Source organism: Palaemon carinicauda, chromosome 13, assembly GCF_036898095.1.
Source record: "Palaemon carinicauda isolate YSFRI2023 chromosome 13, ASM3689809v2, whole genome shotgun sequence".
In the NCBI taxonomy this organism is placed as follows: Eukaryota; Metazoa; Arthropoda; class Malacostraca; order Decapoda; family Palaemonidae; genus Palaemon; species Palaemon carinicauda.
Genome location: NC_090737.1, coordinates 138,288,162 through 138,311,047, shown reverse-complemented (window position 1 = coordinate 138,311,047; position 22,886 = coordinate 138,288,162). Strand labels below are relative to the sequence as shown.

General features: G+C 39.8%; 1 protein-coding gene across 3 annotated transcripts in view; it reads right to left on the bottom strand.

The window, feature by feature from the left end:
- Positions 1-1,989: 1,989 nt before the first annotated feature.
- LOC137652515 (ribitol-5-phosphate xylosyltransferase 1-like) overlaps positions 1,990-22,886 on the bottom strand; it is a 45,456-nt gene continuing 24,559 nt past the window's right edge. For 2 of the 3 annotated variants that reach the window (XM_068385966.1, XM_068385967.1), the window contains exons 9-11: positions 22,437-22,601; positions 21,841-21,980; positions 10,140-10,301 (exon numbers count right to left, since the gene is read on the bottom strand). In XM_068385966.1, coding sequence (XP_068242067.1) covers positions 21,857-21,980; positions 22,437-22,601 — 289 coding nt within the window. In that variant the 3' untranslated portion in view covers positions 10,140-10,301; positions 21,841-21,856. Of the gene's footprint in view, positions 2,092-10,139; positions 10,302-21,840; positions 21,981-22,436; positions 22,602-22,886 lie in introns of those variants that run through there. The other variant, XR_011046328.1, reaches the window with a different exon arrangement.

Sequence of the window (22,886 nt, the reverse complement as noted above, 5' to 3'; positions counted from 1 at the left end):
AAGAACCCTTCTTCCCCTCAAGAAATTTACTTGCTAAGTTCACGAATGGAATAGGGTGATCACCTGTTGAGGAAGAAAGGATAATCAAGTGACTGGGCTCTCCATCAGAAACTGAACTGCTTCTGGGTCTCATGTCCTCTGAGGCTAAAGGGGCACTAATTTCCTTAGTCTTTGGAGAGATTACAGGAGACATAGTACCAAGCATTAGTAGGTTGGCCAATGGAAAAGTAATTTCAAAAGGTGCCTTTACATTGTTATTATTTATTTAGTGAGAGAAAAGGTAAGGCTTCGAAAGCTGATGAACAAGAGGATAGTACAACCCAAGATATCAAGAATGAGCACCAAATACCAAGCCAGTAATTTTTGCTGTCGGGGGACAAATGGTGAGAAATTTGGATAGTTAAGTAACCGAGTTTAGAATAAGGAGAGGAAACCAACAATGTCGATTGAAAAGAAGACGGTAGCAGGTACAACGTGGCATCATGGTGCTTGTACAATCCATTAGAAGTCTTCTCCAATTCCGTATTGTGCAAAAGACTCGGAAGATCTCAGATTGTGGAAAGAACCAGGTCGTAGAAGTCTCGGCACACAGGAAGATCGAGCATCGAAGGATTCCAGGATGTTGAAAGACCTATGGGCTGTGAGTGGTGGGAAGTAACAAGTTCCCTGGTGACTTGAACGTAACAATTTCTGATTGTATGGCCATAGATTGTGAGGTTCCAATCATGCAGGCACAATCCTGTGGGAAATGATCACGTAATGACCAATTGGGAGGAAGGACCAAACGCAAGGACATCAATTTCATGGGACCAATCATAATCAAAACTATTTCGTGAATGGAAAAGAATGCGAGGAAACCTGGGACCAAGGTTTAAGGGAAGGTCTTTTATCACGCCCATGCAACGAGAACAATTACAGGTTACTCTTCCACCTGTATCATAGAACGAAAGAACTGGAACGAAGCGGGAGACAATAGTTCTTCCACATGCAATTCTGAAGAACAGACACAAGGAGTGCACTCCCAAAGTGTTTAATCACATGGTGAGCAAAACACGTGGAAAACCGATGACACAGTAACGCCAATGGAAACTGCTCAAGTGTTGAGAGCATGTGAAGACGAGCATAAGGGTCGGACCTGATGGGGGGGATGGTTAGTCGGTGCTTTGTCTTCTAAAAGGAGATCCTGTAGAAACATGCAGAACATGTAATAAAACATTATTTCCTTTCCAACTGATGGTGTGTTGTGTTCAATCTCCCAATAGAGCGTTGATAGCAGGTGCGCTTACGCCTGTGCTGTGTACCGAAGTGTATTGTTGTGGATGGTAATGTGCCGATACATAACCTCTCGCCTTGCAACGTATAAGGATCACTTCTCCTAGTAAATATATCCTTCACTAAGGAAAGCCAATGTCCCTAGGTTTGTGTTGTTTTAGCCAGGCCACACTCATGAAGGATAGAACAGCAACAGACATGGACATGCTTCCTGACAGGAAAAAGTATACTGGTTAAAAACAGGTATCACAGAAAATGGTTGTCATACAATTATCAAGAAATGGTACATATCCTTGGCTTTTTCCCATTAACATTCCTCGAACACGACTATCTGCCAGCACATATATTCAATCTAAAAAGTATTAAAACAGTCCAATCGTAAGACTGTAGGGCAGTACTTGTGAACTGAACTGCGGCTGAAGTCAAAGTGAGGTTTCCTCTACCCACCAACAAACCTCAGAAATTAACCTTTATACAAAATGTCAAAATGTTTATTACTTTGTTGATAGCGGTCTGACAGCTATCTTAGGTAAGAAACGCAAGTTTTATTTACACCAACAACTATAACTACCTCAGAAATTAACCTTTTTACAAAATGTCCAAAAGTTGATTACTTTGTTGAAAGCAGTCTGACAGCTAACTTAGGTAAGAAACTTGAGTTTTATTTACAGCATAAAATAATTCAACCGTTGTAACTTTATAAAGCCCTCTTCCGATGTGCTTCTTTGCAGTACAGGATGCCACAAATTGTTCTAGTAGGACCTCCTTCAAGTAAAACGGATAGGACTGCCTTAACGAACGAACACAGACTTTACCATGCTGAATTACAAAATATCAAGAATTCAAAATGTGCGCATGCAATATATTGGATGAAAAGGATACAGCCAAGTCTTGCATTTCTTTTATATTTAAAAATCTTTAATCTCAAGCATAAGCTTCTTGATCCACTTAACTATGGAAATAATTGCCATAATGTTTTAAAAAAATAATTACATCTAAATATCAATTTTGCTAAGATATATAGTAAACAATATAGAGTACTGTAAAGTAAAAGATATATAGTAAACTATAGAGTAATGAAGTAAAAAAAATATTTTTTACTAAAATATAAAAATTAAATTGAAAATAAAATCTAGATGTTACAATATACTATCTAAAATTAACATAACACTTAAAACCTTTATTCTTAATGCAATCATATTGACCAAAAAATGACTGCTTATTTATCTGACATAAAATATTCTAATATTAAGTATGCTAAATATGGTAAGCAAACATTGACTTAGCTTGACTCTTGAATAGAACATTCTGACCCATAATAACATTCAACAATTGTAAATCCTGAAATCCAAAAGCACAAATTAAAGCTGTTTAAAAACACCACACCATCATACTCAAAATCTTTCAAGGAAAACAATGATACATTCTTCTAAATGTTCTCAACGTCAGTTCACCTAACGGAAAATGGTGCTTACAGTGAACTCTCGCTACTTCGCGGTTCGACCATCGCGGATTTTTTTCATAACCCATATATATATATGGTAATATATTGGTTATAACAAAATCAACATACTGTACTGAATAATCAATATAATAGATGCAAAAACTAACCTATACACAGATGTGTACAGTAAATGCGTTTGTTTCTTCATTATGATCAGAGATGAACGTAAACAAAACATTGGTTGCCATTTTATATCGTGCTTTTTGGCGTGTTTAGGAAACGCATGATATAAAATTGCCTTTAATATTTGTGCCTGTTTTAGTTTAGGGTAATGTAGTACATGCATTAAGTGTTCTGTACATTAAAGGGTAGTTTGTTAACAGTACTACGTACAAGGGAAGGTTTTAAAAGTCTGAATATACATGTTAAATAAATAGGTAAATATGGTGTCACTACTTCGCGGCTTTTCACCTATCGCGGCCGGGTCTGGAACCTATCTACCGCGATAAACGAGGGTTCACTGTATAACCATACAGTATACGAGTACACTACTGTACTTTTACTGCTAAGAATCTACATTCATAAAAAGTTATTTGGTCTACTAGATTCTTTGGTATAAAATTTGCTATTAAAAATGGAAATATAATTGAGGATTATTATTTCTGTACTCGCCTGATGTTCATATTTCCTCTCTGGCAGATAAGTTTTATTGACATTTACTCCTAAACTAAGGTTTCCCATTTTCTTTTCTTCCACCGGACTTCCGATTCTAGGAAATAAACGAGAAAATCTAGCGGTTAATGGCAATAAACAAATGGCTTGGACAAGCCATACTTCTTTTGTCTAGTCTCAATGTGTATCATCACTAGAATTCAGATTACAGTATGTCTAGATTGAATGTTTTGTTTTGCTATAAATTGAGATTAAATTGGAAAACCCTCATCCTTGGAGATCCTATTGGATCAAATTAAACCATAAAATAGTCAACTTCCCTAGAAGTTTCATCCCCATCCAAACTGACACAGACTTCAATATTTTGAACATTTCCAAAGGAAAACCCTAAAAAGGAAACGTGCTATTATCCGAGTTGGAACCGGAAAAGGCTTTTTCAAAATTAACAGAATTCCCAATTGCTCTGGCAACCTGAGCAATCACACTTTTCCAATGAATCGATTAAAAATAGCCAGGATCCTTAGCCATTTTAAAGATGGACCCAGGGGAAAATTTGAGGAGCTATCCTGAGGCCAAAGCATGCACTTGAATTGGTAAAACCTTTGACCTGCTGACAAAAGGAAGGTATTTCCTCAAATTGAGATGAATATGTATGAGGAAAATATGTATCTGTGAAGTCTACTGAAAATTATTCAATATCCTTTCTTTATCACCTCCAGAACTGTCAATAGTGTTTCCCTAAAAATTTTTTGAGAACTGTCAACTTATCGAGGTTTGAGACATCAGGTATTGGCCCCTAAACCCTGATACTTTGGGTATTAAAAAAGGGGTTTTGACGAAGGAAAAATCTATTTCTGGGTGAGGAACCTGTGTCGCCCAGTGAAATGCTCCTCTGGCATAATTACTGATGAATATACCAGAGAAAAAGAGATGCATGGAATGCCAGGAATAAACCTAGCTCGCTCACTCTTTGAGTGTCGGTATAGAAAACTAGGCCGTGATAGAACCACGACCATAGGTCCCTCTCCAATTAGACCTCTCCTTCATCAACATCCCCTGGAACGAGGTGCCGTCCTACACCCGTCTGTGCCTCCTACTACGACTAACCCTTTCTACCCCTACATCTCCCAACCCTATTTACAATTTCTAGTATAGAAATCTGTGCCTTGCTTTATTTGCTAGGTAACTCGGACATAGAGTTGGTTCCTTGGAGGCTAAAAGAATCCAGTAACATTCTTTGACTACAGCTGGCACCTATGGATAGAGATGAAGGATCTCTTAAACAAGATCGAAGTGTAAAAGTCTGTCTCCTTGTGGGATTTACAAAGGACTGTCGTTTAGTTCTCCACCAAGATACAAGAGTCCTGTTTGCACTAGTTCCGGAATGTCTGCTAGGGGGGAATAATGATGTTCTACTCATTAGAAAGGAATTCCTTGAAGGAGAAAATTCTAGGGTTGTAGAAGCTACTGGCATAACAGGCTAAATTTGGGAATCCCTAGAAAGTAACCTCAGAAAATCTCTGTGCCCTTTTACCACTTGAACAATTACTTTATCAACCCCATTTACATCCAAAACATGAGAAAAAAAATCAATGACTGCTTCTATGCCTTAAGCCCTGTCCACACGATCGAGCATGCCCGACGGGCAAACAGTGATACCAGGCCACAATAGTTAGTGAAAATGAGGGTTGATTATGTCAGAAGTGGGAAAACTACAAGGCAGGGATCTGGCAACACTGTATGATGCCAGATCCCTGTCTGTGGTTTTCCAGCTTCTGACATCATTAACCCTCATTCTTACTAACTATTGTGGTCTGGTATAACTGTTTGCCCCGTCGGTCATGCTCGATCGTGTGGACAGGGCTTTAGACATTGTCTCAATCATAGAGGTATATGCTCACTCCCTTCAATAAATGACAAAACACACTGAGGCTACTAAAATCTTGGCAGACCCACTGGAAACCGTTTTATCTAAAGTAATGTAACCTAAAATAAAGATTTAAATTGGATGATCTGCAAATTTAATTTCTAAAAGACTAGAAATAAACCCTACTATAGATTCTGCAAAGGAGAGAATTTCAAGAATATTTCTTACTTTATTCCCTACAAACAGCACCTCTTTAGTAGACCAGCTTGTAAACCCTGCATTTAAGGATTTGCCTATATCGGCATTAATGATGGGCTTAAAGGGGGAGACAACTATAATCTAGAACAAGATTTGATAAACTGACTCAATTTATATAAGTCAGAACATCAATGTGGTATAGAAGACTTTAACAACAAACATTTGTGATAATTTATAATTTATCAAGTCTACCCAAAATGAAATGAGATAATTAAGGTAAATAAATTGTCTTGAAAGTACCTGTTTCTGATGACTTGAAAGAATAAGCAGCATCAGAACTTTGCTTAAGCTACTTATTTGAATATTTTTCATAAATATTCATAATGACTGAAAAGAAGATACAGTACTAAATCAGAATTGGGCTTTTCTTGTGTTTTCTTCATCCGCATATTCATGTTCTAAAGAATAATCTGACACATTACTTTCTAGTCTTCTTGTTTGTTTAAATCTTTGTATCGGAATTGCTGAGTATTTGTTTTACAAGGGATTCATTTTGGCACTATAGGTACTAGCGCCTACATTACATTGTTAGAGTTAACTCATGAGATAGTAACTGAGCTTGTAAACTAACGATGCACATTGCCATACAAAACATGATGCAGACGATCAGCTCTCGTGAAAACTTTAACATATACATTTTGTTCTTAGGGAATCGTAAGATATTCAGAGTCATTCACATTATGAAATATGAGATTACTTTAGAGTGCTTATTTCAGTGAGTGGCTCGATATAGATCCAGGCTACCAACTGTCTTAAACGTCGCAATTATGTGTCTGAAATAGCATCTACAATGGGAAAATTGAGGAGATTCGCAGTAGAACAGTTTTAAAGGCCACTCGTGAATGGCAGAGGCAAGGGACAGTGACATTGCCACGTCAAGCAAGACAATGCCCCTAGAGACTGACCATATATACATATGGTCAGTGCCCTAGCCCCTCTCCACCCAAGCTCGGACCAAGGAGGGCCAGGCAATAGCTGCTGATGACAGCAGATAGACCTATATGCTTCCCCAAACCCCCATCCTTAGCTCACAAGGAGGGTGAGGTTGCAGTGACTAGAGGAACTAACGAATTTGAGCGGGACGCGAACCCCAGTCTGGCGTTCACCAGTCAGGGATGTTACCACACCATCCACCACAACCCTAGGTACATAAAGAACTCCAAATTCTATGAGAGGGTCATAAAGAACTCCAAATTCTATGAGAGGGTCATAAAGAACTCCAAATTCTATGAGAGGGTCATAAAGAACTCCAAATTCTATGGGTCTTGAATCTGTACCATCAGAACCCTTACAGAATGGAGCACTGAAACCTCTAAACCCAACTTGAGAAGTCAAGTTACAATTTTGAAATAGGGCAGTTTAGTTCAAAACTACTGCCTTTAATCAAACTCGCTAGCCTTCTTCGTTTTAACAGAAACAGCTAAAGTAGTTAAGAGCTTTTGAAGCTCATCACTATCAAAAAACAGGTTTGTTGAGTGCTGGCATGTTATTTTGGTCATCATACCCACAATAATAATGAGCCAAGTCTTCTGGATTTTCCCAGCTGAAATAAAAGCAAGTTTTCTTTTATGCTTTCAACTTGATCAGCAACAATAAAAACATACTGTTCCATAAGATGAATAGTGATGCTTTCACAATCCTCACAAAGGCTACTTAAATCGCAATACTATACTGTCCCCAACACGAGACCCATAGAAAAAGTGGATCAAGATCGCCCCGGAAACATTCCCTTGAACAATCTATGCAGTAGCTACTAACACATCGAGAAGATATCTCTGAAAGCAATAAAAATCTAAATCAGGATTTTGGGGCTTTTCGACAACCCTACAGCAACATAGAGTGAAGGCAAAAGCGTTATGGCTTACCAAAGAAATTAATTGATTGCCCACACAACTGGCAAGTCAGGTCTGGGTTGACCGGAGGTATCCGATCTCGACGGTTTTGTCTTCTCTCCTTGCGCTGTTGTCTTGCCTGGTTCTGGGTGTCTTCAAGTTGATTGACTCCAGTTTTACAGAGTGAGCGCCATAGTGGTCTGTCAGAGGCGTGGATCCAGAATTGGTCTTCACAGCCATGCAAGATGGCACCAACGACAACAGATCTAACTTCATCCCCATTACAGCGAAGCAGAAGTCTTCTTCGATTCGAAGGACAGCAATAAGCAAGTAAGCAGTTGATTGCCATTTTCTGCTAGATTCTCAATACTTTACTAAAGAACTAAGTCTATTGGAAGGAAAGAAAATAAGACATTTTTTTAGTTTTAGGGGTAAATGTTGATAAAACCCATTTACGGAGAGAAGCAATATGGATATCAGGGGAGATTCATAGAAATAAATATTATAACTGATAAGTCTTCCTCATTTCAAAGAATATATAATAAACTTCAGTAAAATCCAACTCGTCGACTTATGAATTAAGTAACACGAGAGAAAATTCAATCTCTACTTGAATCTACCTTTCACCTTCACACACAAAAACCAATGCTACATCACCATCCAATTAAGACAAATAACTTCTATATCAACATGTGATCAAAGATAATATACAATATGAAGTAAATAATACTCAACAATACTCAAAACAAGAGGTTTAACATGCATAACACATCTATCAACTCTTATAGAACTACTGTGTACAGTATTATAATCTGAACATTACTTACTAAAAAGATACAACAGTTAAAAACAAAATATCTTACTAATTTACAAAAAATCTTGCTTGCAAACATTGTGCCATTTTCAAAGATAGTTTCTCTCAATGAATAACGATTTGGAGTCGATAAGGAGGCATAGTGAATGCGAGTAGTTCACCATGATAACTGCTTACATATTGGCTATCAAAAGCTGGCTATGGGCATTGAAAATTAAGGACAATTACAGTGTTTAGTCAAAGCAAGACCACTGAAGCCTTCATGAGATGCCACCATTAAAATCTTTGACTATGCCACTTTATATTGGAGTATGCTTCCTTCTACTTACAATTTTTTTTTCTAAGTATCTCGCCTCTGAACATCATACAGGATCTACTAAGTATGTAGCTTCTACTTCACTTTTTCTTAAAGAGTTTCTAACTGCACGTTTGAAATGAATGGCTTATAGCTTGCTTCTCAATTTACTTTCAATATCCTACAATTAGCTAAGTTGTACAGAAAAGGTTCAACAAATTATAAAACAATTGAGGATACAACATGGGATTCTGTTCTTAAAATTTCTATGGTGCAAAGGTGAACAAGTCTAGGAAGCTCAGTGCCAAGATGATACACTCTCCTTAGTAGCGCAGATCACTTAGTATTTGTGTATAAAACCATATTAAATGACCACCTCATTTATTCATTTCAAAGTATTCTTACGAGTCATGATATTGTAAAATATGGTACGTACGTCATTCGAGTCTTCTACTGTTTTTCTTTCAACCAAAAGCAATACTTATATCTTCATGAAACGATCATCTACCTATATTCCTATGCCCGGGGGTTCAGGATAAAGTCTATAAATTTAATCTCTTATCTTGCTTACTATCTCATTACTGTCATTCAAAAGTTTAAAAAAAAGATTCTTATGAGTCTCCGAGTAATTAGAATATAGTATGTACAGTAGACTTTTCCAGTCCCCTACTATTTTTCTTTGAACCAAAAGCAAAACTTGATCTTCAAAAATAAATCATCTATGTAAAGTACTGTACTCCTATACATAGGGGTTCAGTTCATGGGTAAACTATCTGTTACTAACCTTTTATCTTGCTTACTGTATTTCTTTTTTTACAGTCTTATTAAGGGATTTTGACGAAGGAAAAATATATTTCTGGGCGAGGGACCTGTGTCACCCAGCTAAATGCTCCACTAGCACCCTTTCTAAGGCATAGTTATTGCTGAATATACCAGAGAAAAAAAGAGATGCATGGAATGCCAGGAATAAACCTAGCTCGCTCACTCTTCGAGTGTCGGTATAGAAAACTGGGGCGTGATTGAACCACGACCATAGATCCCTCACCAATTAGACCTCTCCTTCATCAACATCCCCCTCTCTACCCCTGCATCTCCCCACCCCCCATACTCATTCTTCCTCAGTTGCGTTGGTCAGACGTGTTTTGTTTCGCTCTGTGTTGATTTGTGTTCTTATTTCATTGCTTACTGTATTTCTTTTTTTTAGTCATTAATTTTCTTTATTTCATTATTTTTCTCTTGATTAGTCTCCTTGCTTTTTTTTTTTTTGTCTTCATTCTTATCTTGTTTAATATCTCATTGCTTTTTCTCTTTTTACTGCCTCATTAATTTCCCTGAGTTTTTACTGTCGAGTTCATTCTGCTCATTTGTGTTGCTCCTTTTATTACAAAACTATGCAAGCCAGAATTAAATACTGTACCAGATTTTACAAACAAAGTTTCCTAAATTAATTCTGACACAAGAACACCTCTCTCAATAACAATCAAGCCTGAGAATAAACTCACTCCCGTAGCATCACAAATATGAGTATTTATATTACTTAACTGCTATAGCACCTTCCTTTACTAACAAGCTGAACTTCTAAAAAGCAATAAGTATAGAAGAAAATAAAAGAAAACTTTCCAATTCTTAAAAGCTAATTCATCCTGAATATTTTCCACACTTACCGAAAGAAATTTTAAGTATAGCTTATGAAGATACAAAAGCCATTATTACTTACAGTACGTGTGGGTCTGGTGAATACTGCGGAATAAATAGTGCAAAACATCTATCCACATAAAGCAATCTTGATTATTTGATTAACAGAAGAACAATGTGTTGTATGGTGAGTGGTCAGTTACTTTAAGCACCTGTAAAAAATATATATACATTACATTTACATACATAGTTTAATTATATTACAAGTTAATTTCATGCAACTTTGCAGTGAAACCCAATTCAATGCAAGCTAGCTTCCCCTTAAAAGGTATTTGTGTTAACCCTTTTACCCCCAATGGACGTACTGATACGTTTCACAAAACTCATCCCTTTACCCCCATGGACGTACTGGTACGTCCTTGCAAAAAAATGCTATTAACATTTTTTTTTTGCATATTTTTTACATTTTAATGAGAAACTTCAGGCATTTTCCAAAAGAATGAGACCAACCTGACCTCTCTAGGACGAAAATTAAGGCTGTTAGAGCAATTTAAAAAATATATATTGCAAAATGTGCTTGGAAAACAAACGCCTGGGGGTTAAGGGTTGGAAAGTTCCAAATAGCCTGGGGGTAAAAGGGCTAAGTCAACTCTCAGAAATAAAATGTCATTCTTTTAAATAGTCCAAATCATTGCCAGTACAGAATTGACTTAAGTTACATGATGTTCTCTCTGGGCACGATGACAAGATTTTCTATCCCAGATTTATGAAGAATATAATTACCTCTGATAATATATTAATTTATAAAATTGTCATTAAAAATGTCTGGATAAATATCAGATAGGAAAAATATAAATTATGAAAGCAAGACTTTGCTTATTTAAACCTGCTTCAGGAGAAAAGTATCTGCACAAAGTTTGAACTCTTAAAGCTCCACTGATTCAACTGATGCATTTGTAAAGGAAGATGAAAACAAATCCATAGAAATTTTAAAAGCACAGTGACATATGACACTAAATGCGGGACAGCATTTAAAGTTGTATAACAAGTTGAGTACTGTGCACCGATTTAATGTGGATTTTTTTCAAGCACTTCTGTAATAATGGCTAATACAATATTAACAGTTATTAAATTTTTTATTTTTTCCATCCCTAACAGTACCAGCCGAACTCGGTTGAGTCCCTTGTTAGGCTGGGAGGAACGTAGAGAGGAGAGGTCCCCTTTTTTGTTTCATTTGTTATATGTCGGCTACCTCCCAAAATTGGGGGAAGTGCCTTGGTATATGTATGTATGTATTTTTCCATTCATTTTATCACGAAGCATTTTGTTTCTTTCCATTGTTTTCCATCAGTATCTTGTTTTACCGGTGCCTTGGAAGACCGCGGAAGCAGCAGCAGTAGGGGATTCAGCGTTATGAAGCTTCATCTGTGGTGGATAACGAGGGAGGGTGGGCTGTAGCACCCCTACAGTACCAGCCGAACACGGTTGAGTCCCTTACCTTATACCTTACCTTATTTTTTGTTTGGGTTCCCCCAGGTCCCTCAGTGTGAGGCACCTCGTATATCCACCAGAGAGTTGCTAATGCATCTTCCGGTGTATTTTGCATCTTCCAGTCTTGGATGGTCTGGGATGCATCTTAGGTATTTATCGAGCTTATTCTTAAACACATCTACGCTCACTCCTGATATGTTTCTTAGATGAGCTGGCAGCACATTAAATAGTCGCTGCATTATCGATGCTGGTGCGTAGTGGATTAATGTCCTGTGCGCCTTCCTTAGTTTTCATGGTATAGTTTTGGGCACTATTAATCTACCTCGGCTTGCTCTTTCTAATATTTTTAGCTCCATGATGTTTTCAGTAATTCCTTCTATTTGCTTCCATGCTTGTATTATCATGTAGCGTTCTCTTCTCCTTTCTAGACTGTATAGTTTTAAAAATTGCAGTCTTTCCCAGTAGTCAAGGTCCTTAACTTCTTCTATTCTAGCAGTATAGGACCTTTGTACTCTCTCTATTTGTGCAATATCCTTTTGGTAGTGTGGGTACCATATCACATTGCAGTACTCGAGTGTACTACGCACATAAGTTTTGTAAAGCATAATCATGTGTTCAGCTTTTCTTGTTTTAAAGTGTCTGAATAACATTCCCATTTTTGCTTTACATTTAGCCAACAGTGTTGCTATTTGGTCGTTGCATAACATATTCTTATTTAAAATTATACCAAGGTCTTTAATTGCTTCCTTGTTTGTGATTGTCTCATTATTAGGTCCATTGTATGCATACACCATTCCTTCTCTGTTTCCATAATTTATTGATTCGAATTTATCAGAGTTAAATACCATCCTATTTATCTCCGCCCATTCATATATTTTGTTTAGATCTCTTTGTAGTGAGTTCCTATCTTCATCACAAGTAATTTCTCTACTTATTCTTGTGCCATCGGCGAAACTTCTCACTACGGAGTTTTCAACATCACAGTCTATGTCTGAGATCATAATAACAAACAGCAGTGCAGCTAATACCGTACCTTGTGGCACACCCGATATTACCTGGGCTTCATCTGATTTCTCGTCATTTGCAACCACTAGGCCTATCTGTTTTCTGTTTTGCAGGAATTCTTTTACCCATTTTCCTATCTTTCCCACAATATTATGGTTTCTCATTTTTTTCTCCAATATGTTATGGTCTACCTTGTCAAAGGCTTTTGCAAAATCTAGATAGATCACATCTGTGTCTTTTTCATTTATCATATTTTTGTATATGTTTTCATAGTGTGCTATCAGTTGGGTCTGTGTACTTTTTCCAGGTACGAAACCGTGTTGACCCATATTAAACAAATTATTTTTGACCAAATGGTTCATTATTTTCTTTTTTATTACCCTCTCATACACTTTCATAATATGTGATGTTAGACTAACAGGTCTATAATTGCTTGCCTCTAGTCTTGATCCACTTTTGAAGATAGGGGTTAAATAAGGTAATTTATGTTTAACATATATCTCGCTCATATCTACACTCTGTCTTAGCAGTATTGCAAGCGGCTTCGCTATAGTGTTTGCAGTTTTTTTTAACAAAATCGCTGGAACTCCATCTGGTCCGGGTGCCGATCCATTTTTAATTTCGTTTATAGCCGTGACAATATCTGCTTCATTAATATCTATATCCGTTAGATATTCAACATTTTCTTCTCTCATTTCTGTTTCATTATTCTCATTCGCAATTCTTGGCGTGAACTCACTCTTTTATTTTTCTGCTAATATGTTGCATATTTCCTTTTTTTCATTCGTTAGCCGTCCTTCAATTCTTAGAGGGCCTATTTCTATTCTCCCTTTATTCATCTTGTCAGGCTGGGAGGAACGGAGAGAGGAGAGGTCCCCTTTTCCGTTTCATTTGTTTGATGTTGGCTAACCCCCAAAATGGGGAAGTGCCTTGGTATATGTATGTACTGTATCTTGTTTTACTACTTCTGTGCGGTCAAGAATACACCTAATTTTAACGGGGGGAAAAAAATAAAAAAGCGTACTGCAAAAACTAACTCACTCACTCTTTCCATGAAAAATGTTATTTTCATTAGTAAAATAAATTTTTAAATATACTTACCCGATAATCATGTAGCTGTCAACTCCGTTGCCCGACAGAATTCTACGGGAGGGATACGCCAGCTATCACTATACTAGAAGGGGGTGTACTCACAAGCGCCACCTGTGGCCAGGTACTACAGTACTTGTTGTTGACGCCACCTCACTTTTTCCTCGGTCCACTGGTTCTCTATGGGGAGGAAGGGTGGGTCAATTAAATCATGATTATCGGGTAAGTATATTCAAAAATTTATTTTACTAATGAAAATAACATTTTTCAATATTAAACTTACCCGATAATCATGTAGCTGATTCACACCCAGGGGGGTGGGTGAAAAACCAGTGTACAAGACTAAAGGATAGCTAAGTATCCCGTATTTCATATAATCAGTTATCCACAATAACAATGAAATAATAAGTACCTGGTAAGGAAGTCGACTTGAACCGTTACTCTGCCTTTAATAAGATCGTCTTCCTTACTGAGCGCAGCGTTCCTCTTGGAAGGCTGAATCAACTCAAAGGTGCTAAAGTATACAGGGCTGCAACCCATACTAAAGGACCTCATCACAACCTTTAACCTCGGCGCTTCTCAAGAAAGAATTGACCACCCGCCAAATCAACAAGGATGTGGAAGGCTTCTTAGCCGACCGTACAACCCATAAAAAGTATTCAAGAGAAAGGTTAAAAGGTTATGGGATTATGGGAATGTAGTGGCTGAGCCCTCGCCTACTACTGCATTCGTTGCTACGAATGGTCCCAGGGTGTAGCAGTACTCGTAAAGAGACTGGACATCTTTGAGATAGAATGATGCGAACACTGACTTGCTTCTCCAATAGGTTGCATCCATAACACTCTGCAGAGAATGGCTCTGTTTGAAGGCCACTGAAGTAGCCACAGCTCCCACTTCATGTGTCCTTACCTTCAGCAAAGCAAGGTCTTCTTCCTTCAGATGAGAATGTGTTTCTCTAATCAGAAGCCTGAATAGTAAGAAACTGAGTTCTTAGAACTTGGAAAAGAAGGTTTCTTGATAGCACACTATAAGGCTTCTGATTGTCCTTGTAAAGGTTAAGACCTTTTTAGATAGTACCTAAGAGCTCTAACTGGGCAAAGTACTCTCTCCAGTTCATTCCCCACCAAGTTGGACAGGCTTGGGATCTCGAACGACTTAGGCCAAGGACGTGAAGGAAGCTTGTTTAGCAAAAACCGAGCTGCAAGGAACATGTAGCCGTTTCAGAACAATGATCCTGCTGAAGGCGTGGATCTCACTTACTCTTTTAGCTGTTGTCAAGCACACGAGGAAAAGAGTTTTTAATGTGAGGTCCTAAAAAGAGGCTGATTGGAGAGGTTCAAATCTTGATGACATAAGGAACCTTAGGACAACGTCTAGATTCCAGCCTGGAGTGGACAACCGACGTTCCTTTGAGGTCTCAAAAGACCTAGGGAGGTCCTGTAGATCTTTGTTGGTGGAAAGATCCAAGCCTCTGTGGCGGAAAACCGCTGCCAACATACTTCTGTAACCCTTGATCGTAGGAGCTGAAAGGGATCTTACTTTCCTTAGATATAACAGGAAGTCAGCAATCTGGGTTACAGTGGTACTGGTTGAGGAAACTGCATTGGTCTTATACCAGCTACGGAAGACTTCCCCTTGAGACTGATAGATTCTGAGAGTGGATGTTCTCCTTGCTTTGGCAATCGCTCTGGCTGCCTCCTTCGAAAAGCCCCTAGCTCTTGAGAGTCTTTCGAAAGTCTGAAGGCAGTCAGACGAAGAGCGTGGAGGTTCGGGTGTACCTTCTTTACGTGAGGTAGACGTAGAAGGTTCACTCCTAGAGGAAGAGTCCTGGGAATGTCGACCAGCCATTGCAGTACCTCTAAGAACGATTCTCTCGCGGGCCAGAGCGGAGCCAACCAACGTCAGCCGTGTCCCTTTGCGAGAGGAGAACTTCTGAAGTACCCTGTTGACAATCTTGAACGGCGGGAATGCATACAGGTCGAGATGGTAACTGCTGCTGAGTCTGGAATCGGAGAACAATACAATAGGAGTCTCTAGGTTATCGAGGTAGCGAACAGATCTATGGTTGGCTGACCCCACAGGGCCCAAAGTCTGCTGCAAACATTCTTGTGAAGGGTCCACTCTGTGGGGATGACCTGACCCTTCCGGCTGAGGTGATCTGCCATGACATTCATACCGCCCTGAATGAACCTCGTTACCAGCGTGAGCTTTCAATCTTTAGACCAGATGAGGAGGTCCCTTGCGATCTAGAACAACTTCACGAAAGAGTCCCTCCCTGCTTGAAGGTGTAAGCCAGGGCTGTGGTGTTGTCAGAGTCCACCTCCACCACTTTGTTAAGCTGGAGGGACTTGAAGTTTATCAAGGCCAGAAGAACCGCCAACAACTCCTGCAATTGATGTGAAGTGTCCTTTGCTCCTGATTCCATGTTCTCAATCATTCCTGTCCGTCCAAAGTCGCACCCCAGCCCGTGTCTGATGTGTCCGAGAGGAGACGGCGGTCGGGTTTCTGAACAGCCAAAGGTAGACTTCCTTGAGAAGAAAGCTGTTCTTACACCACGCGAGAGAAGACCTCCTCTCTTCGGAAACAGGAACTGAGACCGTCTCTAGCGTCATGTCCTTTATCCAGTGAGCAGCTAGATGATACTGAAGGGGGGGAGGTGGATTCTCCCTAACACGATGAACAGGGCCAGCGATGAAAGTGTCCCTGTTAGACTCATCCACTACCTGACTGAGCATCGGTTCCTTCTCAGCATGCTCTGGATGCATTCTAGGGCTTGGAAGATCCTTGGGGCCGACGGAAAAGCCCGAAAAGCTCGACTCTGAAGATCCATACCCAGGGAGACAATGGTCTGGGATGGGATGAGCTGAGACTCCTCAAAATTGACCAGGAGGCCCAGTTCCTTGGTCAGATCCAAAGTCCATCTGAGAATCTCCAGACAGCGACGACTTGTGGGAGCTCTTAAAAGCCAGTCGTCTGACGGAGCCGGACACAAGATCATGGTACTGCTGCACAGTCTGTGAACTGTCAACCATGGGGAAGCGAGGAAGTACAGTGACAACCCGAAGCTGTCTAGACTGTCTGGGTCGTACAGACAACTCCTTATCGGGTTGCTGAGGTTGCCGCACTGCGTCACAACAAGTCACTTCTGCTGGTGAACGTCTTCCCAGTGACACACTGACTCCGTAAACAAAAAAATCCTTTAACAAGGACTAAGCTTGGACTGCATGTCTTGCAACACAGCTCAAGGTCTATGGGAGCAGGTGTGGTAACAGACGGGGTTAGTGACTGAAGTGGAACCATTACCTTCCCTGGAAGCATGTTATGCTTAAATAAAAGTCCAAAGGAGGCTACGCAGCTAAAGGTTCCTCTCCAAATGACAGAGTCCTCAAGGGAATATCAGAAGGAGGGAGAAAAGCACTTTCTCATCTACAGGGACCATATCCGAGAAAAGTTAAGTTCTCTCAGTGAGGGTTTCAATGGTGCAAAAGTAGCAGACTAGAAGGCAACATTATGAAACTGCTTGACAGTCTAGTGAGTTGGCAACAACCAAAGATGTATGACTGAGAAGCATGCGGTAAGGTATGCAGAGCATGTTGTATGCAGAGCATGCTGTATGCAGAGCATGCTGTATGTAGAGCATGTTGTATGCAGAGCATGCTGTATGCAGAGCATGTTGTATGCAGAGCATGCTGAATGCAGAGCATGCTGTATGCAGAGCATGTTGTATGCAGAGCATGCTGTATGTAGAGCATGTTGTATGCAGAGCATGCTGAATGCAGAGCATGCTGTATGCATAGCATGTTGTATGCAGAGCATGCTGTATGCAGAGCATGCTGTATGTAGAGCATGCTGTAAGGTAAGCAGAGCGTGTTGCATGGCGTTAAACATTTCTCAGAAATTCCATGACCAGTGCTAGAGTGCTTCATGCATGCTTGCATGGGGTTTTAATATCAACATAATATTTACCTTACATTCATAACTCATGATTCATTTTTGTTTTGAAGATATTTTGCCATATTCTGCGATATTGTTAAAAATATATTGCAAGGAATACATATATATTTTTATATAAGTAAGACAAATAACCTCCATTATCAGACGCCTCATCACCAGAGTGTAGCGAAGAGATCGGAAAGGTATGCTGAACAGCAGAGTCAGAACGAGCTGGAACAACAATATTAGTGGTTTCCTCTTCAAGACTCTGTTGAGGGAACACCTGAGGCTCAGACTGCAAAGGCTGAACAAAAGAAGAAGCAGAAGGTAGGCGCATGGGTGGAGGAGGCTGACTCCTGGCATGAGAGGCTGAACTCAAGGGTTGCGCTTGCTGAGTGGTTGGCGGAAGCGGAGTAGCAAGTTCCTGTTCCTGCGGTGTGAGCGGAGAGCGATGAGGTAGAGGCTGCGCAGAACGTAGTAAATGTCTCGCGAGTTGAGGCTCCTGAGGCGCAAGGCTAAGGTGTTGTGGTGCTTGCCTTGAGGAGGGTTGAGCTCGCTGCAGCGAGAGCTGAGGAGACTGACTCATGGATGGGAGAGGTTGTTGTACCTCAACCGAGGGTTGCATCAATGGTGGAGCAGCAAGTGGAAGCGGAGGAAGAGAGGTATAAGCCTCCTGATCCCATTGCTGAGGTTGCCTTAAGGAAGGCGGAGGGAGCTGTACACCACTGGGAACAGTAAACTCAGAACGTGGCTCAACATCGTACGCCTGGCAGGCGGTACTGCGGTCAGGCGGAGCGAGCGCAGGCGGAGCGAGTGCAGGCGGAGGCGGAGGCGCAACCTTCTCAGCCCGACACTCACGCATCAAGACTGAAAGTTGTGACTGCATGGACTGCAGTAGAGCCAACTTGGGATCGGCAGACACTAAGGTCTGCTGAGGCAAAGCCTTAACAGCAGAGATCTGTTGCGGCAGAACCTTACTCCTCTTGGGCGGAGTGCAGTCGACAGATGACTGCGGCGAGTCAGAGCTGAGCCAATGACTGCAGCCCGGTTGAGCACTCGCGGACTGGACTCTGCGTTTGAGTGGTCTAGAGACCTGAGTCCAGCGTTTCTTCCCTGACAATTGATCAGCGGACGAGAAAAAGACGGGTTCAATCGTCTGCAGGTGGGAGTGACGGTCTCTGGAAGACACGCCCGCAACCACCGAGGATACTGCTGTGCGCCGATCAAGGCCTGCCGAACCCTTTTGCCCTTCGACATTGCTTCTCCCCTGGGCTTGGGAGCTTGCAAGAGGTCCCGGACTGGGAGGACGACTGGCACGCACAGAAGTACCCTCACGCACAACACTGACACACTTTGCGCTAATCACTTATCACTTTTGATTTTCTGTTTGCACTTATTTCACTGAACTCGAAGCTTTAAGTGGTTTGTACCTGAAACACGCAATTCTATCTTTTCTCAAAAGTTAGTAATTGCGAAAACAGAATTACAATGTAACAGAAAAATCTAATGAAAGATAAATAATTCAGTGGCTGGAAAGAGACTAAACACTAGATCAAATAAACTACGTTTAAAATCTCTCACCGCATAAAGCTTGAGAACAAGAAAAAAACTCTAGAAACGTTTACCTTCTTCCCTAAAGAGACTAGGGAGAAGAGCAAAAACGATAACAACGTTACTTGCTTGAACGAAACGTTTATCCTCCTCTTTCTCCCTCCGTCTCTATCTCTCTCTCTCTCTCTCTCTCTCTCTCTCTTGACTTAGAACCTGAGAGAAGAGCCCAATCATATATATCGTTAAAACATATTATGTTAAAGGAAAAAACTGAAATATTTCCCAATTTATTAGAATTAAAACCATTAAGTTAAGAAAGAATGAACAAAACGCTAGACACGGTTACTCTTACTGCAACGTGACACCGTGAACATTCTCTCTCTATCGTGACGATAGAGCGCAAGTTGAACGTTCTGAACGCCAACAACTGCAGAGACAAAACAAAACGTTAGTTCAACTTTGAAAATAGTACGAGACTATCAAAGAAATTCTTTCAAAAACATTAAAATAGCAAAATATGTTAACAGGTAAAACCGAAATGACGGGCTCAATGTTAATTAACTTCGGTACCAAGAAAAGACCGCCTACTATTAGGAAAGGTCGAATATAAACAAATATAAAAATTAATTTTAATAAGTTTATAATAAAAGGAAGTTAATCGAAGAGGCCTATAAAAGGCGGAGAGATATAAAATAAATCTATAACTATTGTTAAGCAAAATTAAGAAAGAGAGTCTATACTCTCTTAGACACCAACACTTCCGTCTAAGGGAAGGGTCGGCCATTTAAAGGTGAAAGAGAGTTCATACTCTCTTCGTCACCATAATTAAATTAATTCCAAAAGCTAACTAAGCTAATATAGAAGTTTCTAGTATAGCGAATAGCTGCAAATTTTAGAGAAATACTTCACCAAACCGTGAACAATACTCCAAAATCATAAGCGTATCCAAGAACGTCTTGCCGGAAGCACGACAGAGGAAAAAGTGAGGTGGCGTCAACAACAAGTACTGTAGTACCTGGCCACAGGTGGCGCTTGTGAGTACACCCCCTTCTAGTATAGTGATAGCTGGCGTATCCCTCCCGTAGAATTCTGTCGGGCAACGGAGTTGACAGCTACATGATTATCGGGTAAGTTTAATATTGAAAAAACAGAGGTAATAATGTTCAGCAAATGAAATAAACTTTTGAGCGTCTATTTTTTTCAAAACTCATTCTCCTTGTCAAGCGAAGATACGGCAATCAACACCACCCATAATTGCTATTGAAAACATGGGTGTACAGCTATTTGTGCACCAGGAAATGCTACAGAAAGTGTTTCTTTGAATTAATTAAAATTGTAGCTTACTCAGAAGTTTCACAAGAAGGCATTACAAATAGACTTACTAATTTAATTTTTACTTATTGTCTCTCTTGGACAATACTATTTATCATGGAATCAATAAAAATTTTCTATTTCTTTTATGGCCATTACAACAAATAATAAGTACAGAGTTTTTTCCATTAATATCTATAAGCTGGTCTCACTTTAATCATACTGCTATAGCAAGATCATGTGCCCCTTCATAGAGAAAAACTAAAATTTAAAATTGTACGCCAAAAATCACCTCTTAATTCCATCCAAACATCTCATAGAAAAAATTACAGACAAATATAATAAAAATCTGTATCCTAAATAGCAATGTTTGCTGATTTTTGCTGCACTTAATTGTTACAACCTACCATGGTTTTAATTATACAAGTTTATTAATAATTATCACTTGAATGTGAAGCTTCATCTGTGGTGGATAACGGGGGAGGGTGGGCTGTGGCACTCCTAGCAGTACCAGCTGAACTCACTTGAGTCCCTTGTCAGGCTGGGAGGAATGTAGAGAGGAAAGGTCCCCTTGTTTTGCATTTGTTTGATGTTGGCTACCCCGCCCCAAAATTGGGGAAGTGCCTTGGTATATGTATGTATGTGTCTATTGTAGCTTAGTATTTGGTGTGAACTGTACCCTAGTGTTAGGTGTAAATCATCAACTAAAGTTTGAATATGCTGTGTGTGTGTGTGCATAACCACCTTTTTGGTAACTTTACTACCAGTCGGATTTTCCTCCAAGTCAGATTGGCTTTAGTCAAATTTAGTGAGATCTTATGGTACAATATCTGGTAAGAGGTTTCTCACAAGAGAAAAAGCCACTACCGTACTGTACATTATTAATCAGATTGTAATGAAAAAATACTACTGAAAGTAAAATACCAAAAGACGTACATGTACCTATCATATATAAGCTCTGTCAACAAGTGAAGAAAGCTCTGGGTGATAAGAGGATAGATGTGAAAGGGGCAAGGGAGTATGCTACTAGTGTTAGGAATGAACGGCGAGCGATTGTGACACAGTTCCAGTAGGCCCTGCTGCTTCCTTCGGTCGCCTTGGTGACCGCTGAGGTAGCAGCAGTAGGGGATTCAGCGTTATGAAGCTTCATTTGTGGTGGATAACGGGGGAGGGTCGTCTGTGGCACCCTAGGAGTACCAACCAAACTCGGCTGAATCCCTCGTCAGGCTGGGAGGAACGAAGAGAGGAAAAGTTCCCTTTTGATCCTTTTTTTGGATGTCGGCTACCCCCTAGAAATTGGGAGAAGCGCCTTGGTGTATAGATAGATGAATAAAAGAAGAAAGATACAAATTACAAAACACATAAACTTACCCAGACATCTATTTCTTCAGGCAGGGCGCAAAAGCAAAGACGTTACGATTGAGATGAACCTATCTCTCATCTTCAGTTTAAACCACTCGTACCACTGGGACACGCGGAGTCGCCGAAGAGCTTTGTACTGTTTACTGTATCTGATATGGCAAGAAAAATAAAAGTACAATATATATATAATAATTTCAGATTACATCAAATTTTAGTACCAAATTATAATTAACCCTTTTACCCCCAAAGGACGTACTGGTACGTTTCACAAAACCCATCCCTTTACCCCCATGGACGTACCGGTACGTCCTTGCAAAAAAATGCTATAAATTTTTTTTTTTTTTCATATTTTTGATAATTTTTTGAAAAAAATCAGGCATTTTCCAAGAGAATGAGACCAACCTGACCTCTCTCTGACAAAAATCAAGACTGTTAGAGCAATTTTAAAAAAATATACTGCAAAATGTGCTGGGAAAAAAATAACCCCTTGGGGGTTAAGGGTTGGAAATTTCCAAAGAGCCTGGGGGTAAAAGCGTTAACTACAAAGTAGCAGTATGCCAAAATATTACAGGATGCGCATTCGAAATCCACATCAAGGTGTTTACCTTTTTTCCTTAGCCAAAATCTTAGGAAGCTGTTCCCAGGATTTAACCCATATCACAGGTGGCCCATGTTTTTTCAGCAGCCTCCATGGTTTTGCATCACAACTTCCTGGGGTTGTGACATCTTCTATGACAGGTGTGCTCCCAGCTGATAGTGCTTCGTAAACCCTAAAATGTACAATGATATGGAAAAATATATTCATTCAGTTTATGTGTAGTTCATGAAAAGGTAAACAATACATTCTGGCAAATGGGTAATAAACCCCTTTCAGCCCTATTTTGTAGGACTGTGGTAGCCTATTGGAATGAATTGAATTGAATATAGGATTTAGGCATTAAGCCAAGCACTGGGGCATCAAAGGCCATTCAGCGCTATATAACGAAAATCATTCAATCATATCTGTACACTCACACCATTTAGTATCATTTTAACCTTTAATACAAATCGTAACA